Below are 11,259 nucleotides of genomic sequence, written 5' to 3'. Positions count from 1 at the left end.
CTTTCATATCTTTCTCTGAAAGATAATCTTTAAATCACCATAATTTTACCAGAAATTCACATGTAATTAAAAACAGTGTAAGGACTTCACGAATTTTGCGTTAATAATTCAAGGGTCTTACTGCAACTTGTCAATGCCAATATTTTGATTTTTAAACATGTACCACTATGATACCTGTGGCTGCACTAATAAATACATTTATAAACACATATGCAACTTGAAATGAATCTTACAAATAGGCCCCAACACTATGTTGTGGCTAAAATTTACCATTATTTTTTAGTTATGCATACACACACCCGCTCCACACACATAACTAGTCTAAGGTTCCTCACCACAAGCCACAGATGACAAGGTCACCCCTGTTCACCGGGCTCTACCCGGCCTACAAGTAGACTCCCCAGGCGAGCGGGTTTTAGTTCAACACTCGCAGGCCTACTTGCAATTCTCATTTATTACTTAAATAAGGAAAATGCAATTAAACTGTAACACTGTTAGCACAGTACAGTCACAGGAACTGACTCTGCCTACATTTTAGATTCCAAAGGTTCAAAACAGAAAAGTGAATATTCTGTTTTTGACTGTTGGAGAACGTTTCTTGGTCAGAGACGGAAGAGGAGGCACTACGAGAGCAGAGGCGCACGCGAAGACGCCCGGCGAGCATGCGCGGACCTCAGTCTGTCAGCGCGCCAGCAGCACGCGGTGCTTTCAGTCACCTTCACTGTTTCAACTTTGCAGGCTCCTTGCAATGGGGACGTTACAGAAATGTGTAAAAACTGTTTTGTCTTTTATGTGAAATAGTGGCAGAGTGAGGGTGGTGACAGGGACTTGTGATACACAAACTTCACGAATTTTTTATTTTTATACATTTATATTAGGATATTGTACAATTTTCAAAGCTAATAAAATCTTGGTGTGTGTATTTAAAGCATAACAAAATAAAATATTTCACAAAACTCCATATTACAGTACTATTGAAATTATGCATCTGTGGGTTATAAACAATACATTCATTTTAAACATTTAATGTGAATTAACATTTTGGTTAAAATAAATATCACGGTAAATGTCAACAGCAACACCTAAATACCTGGATACAAGAGAGGTGTTTTGTAATAGGCACTATTTCCAAAGGTAGAGCATTCATGAACTGACTGTAAAATCTTACTAAATTTACAATCACTACACACTGTTGAGCACTTAGTCTACATAGGGATACCCTTCATTCACTGCTCCTAAACCTCAGCATATAAAACACTTACTCCACATTCCCTGGGTAACTGGTACCAACACCTAAGAAAGGGTTAGAATAAGGTGTACCATTCATTTTACTGCTCCAATCAATTGAAACATTTTAATATGACAAAATTAATTATAAGCAGAAATATAAAGACAGCATTTTATAGGTGGTTACAAAGATTAGAGCCTTTCGCTAGGTGTGGGGACACACACCTGTAATCTAAGCACTTGGGAGGCTGAAGCAGGAGGGTCACTGTGAGCTCGAGGCCAGTCTAGGGTACACAATGAACTCAAGGCAAGCCTGAAATAAACAGTGAGACCCTGTCTCAAAAAAAAAAAAAAAAAAGATTAGAACCTCTAATCTCCATAACTCTTTGCAATGATCCCATTAAAAATTAAATTTGGATTTATGAAGTCGTTTCTTCAGGAAAACTATAATCAAATGTATTCTAAAAAGATAAAATATCTGAAACAGATAAATATTTCCCTGCATAGAAAATAGTAATGGATTTCACTGACAGTTAAATTCTTCCTAGCTGTTTCTTTTTAGTAAATAAAACACTAAGAAGAGAAGCTTAGATCTTACAAGTCACTGTGGTCAGGTTCAGCTAATGAATTTAGATCCATGCAATCCTAAAGACTGGAAGAGAAAGGCAAGTATCTGTTAACCACAGGGCTTTTCATTGCAGTCTATTATACTACATTAAAATGAACGTGACACTAATGCTTAATAGAAGAATGCGACTCATACTTCTTGGGAAAAAGTCTATTGACACTTAGTGTAAATGTTATGAGTCACTAGAATCTGGGAAATACAATGCACTCAGCTCTCACAAATGACCAAACAGGTTTTTCTTTACTTATTCCAAGATAAAGTTACCCTTCAGATACCATACACAATCTGTTAGATTTTTAAAATAGATTTTGTGCTTTTGCCTTTTATATTTCTATAATTTACAAATGACCTGAAATACTCAAATGACCTAAGAAAAATATTATGTGAAAAAAAAAAAAAAACCACAAAACCAGTTATATGGGCTAAAGGTAGGTGCTCTCTGAATGTAAGGTTTTCTTGTTGGTGGGCTAGTCCTTCCCAAGGTTTTATGGTGGCATGCAGAGTCCTATAACCACGGCTGCCACTCGGCTTTTTAGCTTCACAATTCCATGGGAAACTGTTTGCTACTAATATGAAGGCATCTGAGGAAAACGTATCTCTGTATCTCCACAACAACATTTGCTAAACTCTTCCCATTTCCTAAAACTAAATTAAACATTACCATCTCTCATCTTCATGCACAAATATAGTACTTTCTTCAACAACATCTCAACAGAAAAGTTAATGTCATAACAATTCTGGCTACAATAACGGCCAGTTTTTGTTTCCTTAAATGTATTCTAAAATTATAACCCTAAGTGAACTGAGGCTATATCAACATTCACAGGTACAGTATAACACACATTCTTTCTTCCTCTCTTAATCAGATATACATGCATACAGGATAGCCCAAATTTTAAAAAGTTAAAAAATGTTTTCACTTCAAGAAACTGTGGCTATGTCTTTTAAAAGGGAAATGTTCCCACAAAATTGGAAACATTAATGGGAAAAATGCACACACAATATAAATAAGTAACTTGAAGAATATAAAAAATTTCTGAAGGGGACCAATCAGAACTTTAATAAAATCTTCAATAAAAACATATGCTTACATTATAGTGTACAATTATGAGTTAAAATACATTTAGACTTATAAAGAAACTGAAATATAGTACTGTAAGATTATTCAGAGTATTTTTCAAATGTACATACAAACAATAAACAAAAAGCCTTGAGCAACGTGCAACTTTAAAAACTATCAAACCAGCCAAAGAAATCCTTAACCACTTTTTAAATGGATTCATTTATACCATTTTAATGTAAATAGAATATCAAAGCTATTAAAATAATAGACTCTTCAGTGTCTGACTCACATTTTGCCCCCAATCTTTTCACATTTGATAAATGCATTTTGAATGTATAAGCTAAGAATCTAAATGTTTATCAACTAGTTTATGCTTACAATTATTATAAGAATTATATCTGACAGTGATAATGCAGAAGAGCTAAGATGTACACTTCAAATTAAATGTCCATAAGTGACTACAAAAAGCAAACAAGTCAAATATTCAGATTTGTAAGTTTTCAGAATGTTTAAATCATTCCTAAAGACACATTTTCAAGACAGAAAGTATAAAATATCATATACAATTTTGAAAACACCTAGTTCCCTAAACTTATGGCAATTACAATTAAGAAAACTCTACATTCCCTTTGTGGTGGATCAGCAAGTATTTCCTCAGGTTTCGCATCTACCTTGATGTCTACAGGATGCAACCTTGTTATTTGGCACTGACACTCTAAGTACAATTTACCATCAAAAAGTGTACTGCAAACACGTATTAATAAAAAAAAATATAGTAACTCTCAGTCAAAAACCTTCGGCGACTACTGTCCTGAACCACGTTCTTTGCTAACATGCAGCTTGGTTACCTCGAAGTCATTTTGGGTTTGCAAGAAGGTGACTTAGACTGGTACAAGATGAAGCTGATATGAAAACTGGTTAAGGATTCAAAGAACATTAGCTCTGAAATATTAATCTTAACACCCAGACAAGAACGGGGAGGTATGATCTGCACAAAATACTTTAAATTATTTTGGTTATGCTCTTCATGATTTTGCGTGTTTAGCTGCTTGCAGTGCATGCGTGCATCCTTTTTGCTACATCATACACATAGGTGATGTCTGGTCGCTTCTCTGGATCCGGGTTGATGCACATATTAACTAACTGTCGCAGCTGCAAAGAAAGGAAAACAATGGAGCATACTTAATCCAACTTTTTCAGTTATTTTTAAAGAAATTCTAAGTAGCTATATATTAAGAAGCAAAGTACATTTTTCTGACTGTTTCCCTTTTAAAGAAAAATATTAAGACTAGTGTCAATAGATTTAAATTCAGTTACCTGAATTTAATATGTTCTAAGAAGTGTATTTATTACACAGTATAAATGTCAACTACAATATATTTACTACAATGAGAGCTTTAAGAAGGACTTTTCTTTTTAAGAGAAATTTAATCGGAAGATACCAGTCACTAAGGACAGGATTGTAAACTACAAGACTCCAAGTTAACTGTAGAAATACACACATGTATGTAACTTGGAACTTATTACACTAGCTTTGATTGTAAGTTAACCCAAAGTATAAACAGCAAAAGAACAGATAATAGCAAACAGAAAAATAGAACTTCTGCAAAAGAGGAGACTATAAGACAGAGGGGGGGATGGGAAAGAGACAAAAAAGAATCAGGATGTATTCTGTACATGTTCCAACTCCTCTCAATGAATGCAATCATTATGTACTGCAAATATATACCCGTAACAATTAAAAATTTTCTCATTGAAGGCAATAGGGTAGATGTCAACCATGTACACTTAGAATGAACCATCATATAAAAATGTTTGTATTTTATATGAGAAACCATTCCTCTAAACTAAGAATAGTAAACTGTGAGCAAGGTGAATAACTGTATTATTCCAATTTTCAAATGTGTGAGGAAGGATTTAATAAATACTCCCATTTTTTAGAGAAGAGTTCAAGTTTCTATCACAGAAAAAAAGAACATCTGAATAAATCAAGGAAGTATCTTCCCACCATAAGTTTAGCAAAGTAGGTCTTTTCATAATTGTATCTCATCTTTTATACTCAAATCCTTCTGCCTTAAAGATGTTCTCTTTAGGAATAATGTAAATATTCTGAAAACTTGCATTAACTTCCTGCCAATGCATTACATTACCATAATTTCTTCACAATCAACTTCTACCATAAAACAATTTTCAACTAGAGAAAACTGTAGTGACAGAACTTGTGGGCTGTTAATACTGCTACGAAGAAGGCAATGTCTGGGAAAGATGTTACTCTGAAAGCAGTGTGTTAAGCAGGCTTCTAGATGAGGGGTCGGGGCTGAAAAAAGACAGTGTACATAGTGAAGTGGACACCAGCCTTGCTAAAAGAACTTCGTACTCTTGTGCCGTCAGGTAAGTCACTGACTCTTGGGGCTTATTTCTTCATCCATTATAAAGTGAAGTTGGAGTACATGGTTGGTAAGAGTTTTCCTAGCTCTAGTTCCTGAAGTTGTATAGTTTTGGAAGAAAATTTAATGATACAATTTTGGCCACACATGGAAATTTACCAGTGTTTGATGGTAATTAACATTATACTGACATTTTATCAATTTATATTTCTGGCCAACGTGAAGAAAATAGCATTAAAACCTTTTAAGGAGTATAATAATATACTGGCACTTTATTATAGTGATCTAAGAGAAATTTAAATCGGGAAGAGGTTGGCATTTTATCAAAAGCAAATATATCCAGTTATGAACATTCAGAAAACAGAGGGAAAGTGCTTATGTAATGATACTGATACTTAAAAAGATATGTTCTAAATTATCAAGCAGTCAGATGTTCTATTTAGATAGATGATAAAGGAAGCACAAAGGATGGCAGATAAATGACACAGAAACTGTATTTAACCAAACTACAAGTGAACGCAACAAATTTTGTGGATTGCTTTTTTACTGCCACATTCTTCAAACTAGTTTATAAACTTTACTTGTCCTATACAATATTTTAGAATAGGGTGCAATTTCTAACCTACTGACAGAAAAAGACTGGCCCCAAGTTCTCCTGGCATAGGGAAAAGCCACTACAGATTAGTGACAGAATGATGCAAGTTTAGCTGAAGAAGAAAGGGATTCTGTAGTTCTCCAAAGGAAAGGATGAAAGCCAGTAATGAAAAAAGAAAAATAAAGAATAAGAGAAACAGAGAGGAAGTGTTTGCTTCTCCACCACTCATTAGAGACACCCTTTGCAAGAGACATCAGGAACTCTCAGAGCCAGAGCAATGCAGTTTTTGCTTTTTTCTCCCTGTAAGTTCGATCTCCGCCAATTATGGTTTATTTTGCCAAACAGTTTTCTTTTCCAGAGGAATTACTGACAGATCTATCAGTGTATAAAATCATATCTATAAAATACAGATTATGGGTGCCTCACCATATTTATGAGTCAATCTATTAATATAATTTTTCTTAAACTATTTGTAATACATACAATTTGCATAGAAAATTAAAATTTTGCTTTGGCAGTGGCTCTACTTCATTTGCCACACAAATAAGCATATTAGTTTATCTTCTTGTCTGCATGCTGTAATGCTTGCTTTTAGATTTTATCAAACATCATTTAGGCTTTTGTATAAAATTGCTGTTCTCATTACTAATGGATTCTTACATGAGATATTTCTATCACAGTTTAGGACAAAATTTTGTCCTCAGGTACATTTCCTACATAAAAACAATTGGCCTCCTAGAGAACACATCTGCTTAAAGCTCACATGTAAGAAACACTCTATTTACATGATCTAACTCATTCAATTTCATAACACCTCTATGAGGTGAGCACTACTGCAACAACAGTCTTATGAAGTAGTCCTACTCCTAAGGTAACAAAGGCATTATGGACACACTGTGGGATGGAACCTGAAGCAGGCTAGTCTCAGAGCCTCAGCTTGTAACACTATGCTACACTGGCAGAAGAAAATTCTAACTTGGTCTGCAGGTTTCTTGAAGGCCACTTCTCCAAAAAGATGGCGTGACTTTCCACATGGTCAAGGGTAGGTTGTGGGGCTATTTGATTTTTCACAAGACTGTCAGCTCTAACACCCATTACTCTGATTTCTAAAATTAACTGATCTGTCTTCGCATTTCATTGGCCAATTTGGACCCAAGAGAAACCAACAAATTTTGTCGACAGTGCAAAATTCATCAGATATAGCAGCCTGGTATATCCAAGAGAGATACTTTTAGATGATGACACAAATACATTCAGATTAGTGTTGTGACAAGATTGTTAATTTAATGTTATTTTTAATCTAATTCCCTCAAGAAAGTGGCAGTAACTCACTCCAAGCAAAATGTACTTGAAACAATCTGAACAACTAATTTGAAGACAACAATATGCAATTTAACAACCATTGTTGAATTCCTAGTATCTTGTTTAGTGAAATTCTGTATCGTTTCTAATTTTTAAATTACTTTTTATTCTCTTTAAAATAAAAAAATTTAAAAAAAAACAATTTTGTTGGGGCTTAGCCAAGTGATAGGATGCTGGCCTACCATGCAGAAGACCTTGATTTCCACCCACTGTACCACAAAAACCAACTAAACCAACTTATACAGTACCTTCACAAATATTAAAAAATGACTAATTGCCATATAGACATTAAATAATTAAAATGTGATTTGAGATTTCCTTCAATATTAGTTATGTCTTTTAAAAAGTTCCTATAGATGTCACTCAAAATATTTAATTTTTGTATGGTCTACTTCTTCATATTTTTTTGGAAAGTTACTTTAAAAATCTTTAACAGTCATCCAATACTTTGCAATGACTGAAAGTATCATTATTAACCAAGTTCAACGAAAATGTGTCAAGATAATAAAATTAAGAAATACACCTATTGAGCTGGGTGTGGTGGTGCATGCTTGTAATCCCAGCACTCAGGAGGCTGAGGCAGGAGGATCATTGTGAGTTTGAGATCACCCTGCCCTATAAAGTGAGCTCAAGGCCATCCTGAATTGCATAGGGAGACTCTGTCTCAAAAAGAAAAAAAAAAAAAAAATACACCTATATTCCTTCTTTTATGTCAGATTTTAATTTCTAATATTAGGCCTAGATTTACTCAGAAGAACCTTCTGAACTTGAGGGAGATAGCTTTCTATTTATTATTTTGAATTGCAGAAATAATTCCAAGACCAGAACATGTTAAAGTTAAAAATGAGTAAAAATTCACGATTAAAATTATCTTAAGAAAGTATTTAATTTGTTAACTTTCTACTAGCTTGTAAAACACATATACTTTATTGCTTTTCAAAAAACTGTTTTATATAAGGATATGTCAAAAATAAGGTAAAAGTAAATTTGAATATGGAAAAGCCTTTATAAAATCAGAGAAGACAGTTTAATTCACATACTTCAGAGAAATTTAAAGAGCAAAACAGAAAACCTTCAATGAATAAAAACGTATAAAGTAAAAATGACATTAACATGAATTCTTTGTAACACCTAAAGGGTTATGAAGTCATAAGCCATGTAGAAACTGTTATGAATGTAGTAGATAAAATGTTAGTATATTTTGATCCGTATGTTTCCAAAGTATCACAGCAAATAGGCTGAAACCAAAAATATTAAAAAGAGATGATGACAGTCATAGTCGTGAGGGTGATAACCCAATTACAGATCGAGTAAACTTAAATACAGGTAATAATAACAGTGCTCTTTGTGCATTATAGCTCTAGGTCGTTAACATAACTCTCAACAGAATAATAAAGACTAATGCTGTTGGTACTGGTTCCTTCTCACAGCCATCTTAACCCCTCTGAGACCAATTATGTTATATCAATCTCCCAGACATACCTAATTTCTATCTACCCAAGGAAACATTTGAGAACCCCAATGTGGGTCTAATACATGAAAGTACACTATATTTTGGCAGTTTAGATATTCATACAAAAGGATCAGGTGTACCAACTTGTACACCAAAGTGTCAGTAGTGATCGACTTGAGGGTAGAGGAAAAGGGAAAAGAAAGCCATCTTACACAGCTACAAGGTAATGCAATGTCTGTATTTCATAACTGAAGATCATTTAGTGTCTTTTAAAAACTAAAGTCTGAAAGTTACACAGTTTTCTAGGATCCCATAGGATATGTGAAATAGAGCCCATGGTTTTGGATTCATGTCTTCAAGGAGCAAGTCCCGAGCATCACAAGTGAACAAAGGGCTTGCTTCAATGTATTTTTTAAAATAAAAATGGAACACTAAAGCTTAAATATCCAATCTTTCACGGCACCTTTCTGTAAGGTGGCCAACTGATAAGTGATGAGAATATCAAACTTATTAAAATAATTTTTAGGAAGGAAAATCAAATGTTAAAAAGTGTTTAACATTAAATGCAAATTTTAATAACAGCACAATTATGTATCTCTGCATTTTAAGGTGAAATATTATCTATCTTGGCTTTGCATAATTACAGGAAACTCAGAAATTACGTATATAAAATTATCTTCAAGCATTATTTGTGCCATACAACACGTCCTTCATTTATATATCCTTGGAACAATATATTAGGACAGATTTTCCAACAGTAAAGTATTTACTAATTTCTGGTACCAATTCTAAGGAATTCATATAATTCTATTAAAATTTCAGAGTCTAGCAACTAAAAAATAAAAATAACTATAAGATAAAAATGTCCAGAATGCTCAAATAAAAATTTATAAATTTTAACTTCAAAAAGACGCACAAAGACCCAGGTACTTTTCATCTTATTTTTTTTTTATTTACATAAAGCAGCTCTTTTATGAAACAAAGGTCATGTGTTTGTCACTGATTCAACTTTCTTAAAAGTCTTTAAACATTTCTCTGAATTTTCTTTTTAAATGTTAAAAATTGGTTATAATTTTTAAATTTTTCACTGAGTATTTTCCTTTCCTTAATGGTAAGTATTGGGAAAATAAAGTGAAATAATAGCAAGTAACAGTTTTTGTTCACCATATTATAAATAAATCTATCCAAGATCTTGATGTATGCAGTAGGTTTACATCCTCTAATATGCAAAAGAATTCCTACCTTTCTGTTTCCTCATTCCTTCCTTTCAGTACAACAGGGGGGCCCTGACTTATCACCAGCTAGAAGAGTGTTCTGAGTGAATGCCTGGTGGAGCCTTCCAGCGGGGATTCCAGATAAACATGGTGAGTGAGTGGGTGAGGAGAAAGAGGAGAAATACCAAGAACTTGCAAATGTATAGAAATCCTAACATGTTCAGTCATCAACATCTAAGTAGTTACTCTGCTGCGGAGTCCTGCAGTGAAGTAGGGGTAGGCCAAGAGGTGGAAGCACCCTAAAGTCTAGCATTGGTTCTCAACACCATCTGGATCCCCACTGCTGATATATAAAATGAGAATAAGGTCACTGTCCTTACCAAAAAAGTAGTTATACCAATTAAAGAAAAGGGTGATTTCAAAAGTTGAAAACATTCTGTATTTTACCAAAGCCATTTAAACATAACTGAAATAAGCTTAGTTGAAATTAAAAATTTATTATCATTATTCATACATAACCAAGCACAAGAAAAAACCTTTTAATCACTGCACTAAATAACTGTACTAAATCATTGTATTTTATTTTTTTATTTTTATTTTTTATTTTTTGGTTTTTCTCCAGTACCGGGAACCGAACTCACGACCTTGCGCTTGCCAGGCAGGTGCTTTGCCGCTGAGCTAAATCCCCAGCCCCCATTGTATTTTAAATAATCTGGAAAACCAAGACTTTTTATCTCAAGACCAATAAAAAAACGGCTGTTATTTCTTACATATTTGAGTGGAGCAGCAGGGAAAATGCTGTCAGCCTGAACTGCTAAACTATTCTTGGAGAGGCCAAGAGGGAAAGAAAAATCTTGTTCTGTCTTCCCTTTCTCTAAGGGGAAAAAAAAAAGATACTGCTGAATTAGGAAAGGAAAGTGAAAATAACTGATTAAAGCCAAGTAGGTGTAAGTTTATTTCATTGATTTTTTTTTAGTTCTCTGAATGTGATCTTTCAGGTTGATACTTTAAAAATATAATTTTTATATTTGAGACAAAGTCCCAGTAATTACAGTTAGTATGAGAAATATTTTCTATCTTTGGGCTGGAGGTCCAAAATCACAAATTGAATAGATATTTAATGTAAAAAATACAGAAACTGATCATAATTATTGATTTCTAAATCTTATTTTGGCTTCTTTACTTGTAAAACCTAGCAAGTTCTCAAAAATATAATTAGGTTTGAACATGGTGTATTTTCTATTTCAACCTATAATGAAATCTAAAAGCAACACTGAGGCACAATGCTACTCCACCATTCCCATGTTTTTTCAATTTAAACAGTTTTTAA

At 33.6% G+C, this 11,259-nt stretch overlaps 1 protein-coding gene across 1 annotated transcript in view; it reads right to left on the bottom strand.

Annotated features, from left to right (window-relative positions):
- Nucleotides 1–2,888: 2,888 nt before the first annotated feature.
- Nek7 (NIMA-related kinase 7) overlaps nt 2,889–11,259 on the bottom strand; it is a gene marked incomplete in the record, with an annotated part of 138,733 nt that continues 130,362 nt past the window's right edge. The window contains 1 exon segment of the mRNA XM_005375133.2: nt 2,889–4,070. Within this exon segment, the coding sequence (XP_005375190.1) occupies nt 3,960–4,070 (111 nt within the window).

The sequence above is a fragment of the Chinchilla lanigera genome, unplaced genomic scaffold (genome assembly GCF_000276665.1).
Source record: "Chinchilla lanigera isolate Chin_1 unplaced genomic scaffold, ChiLan1.0 scaffold00005, whole genome shotgun sequence".
NCBI lineage: Eukaryota > Metazoa > Chordata > Mammalia > Rodentia > Chinchillidae > Chinchilla > Chinchilla lanigera.
Note: the sequence above shows the minus strand (reverse complement) of the source record. Positions and strands in the feature narration are given on the sequence as shown.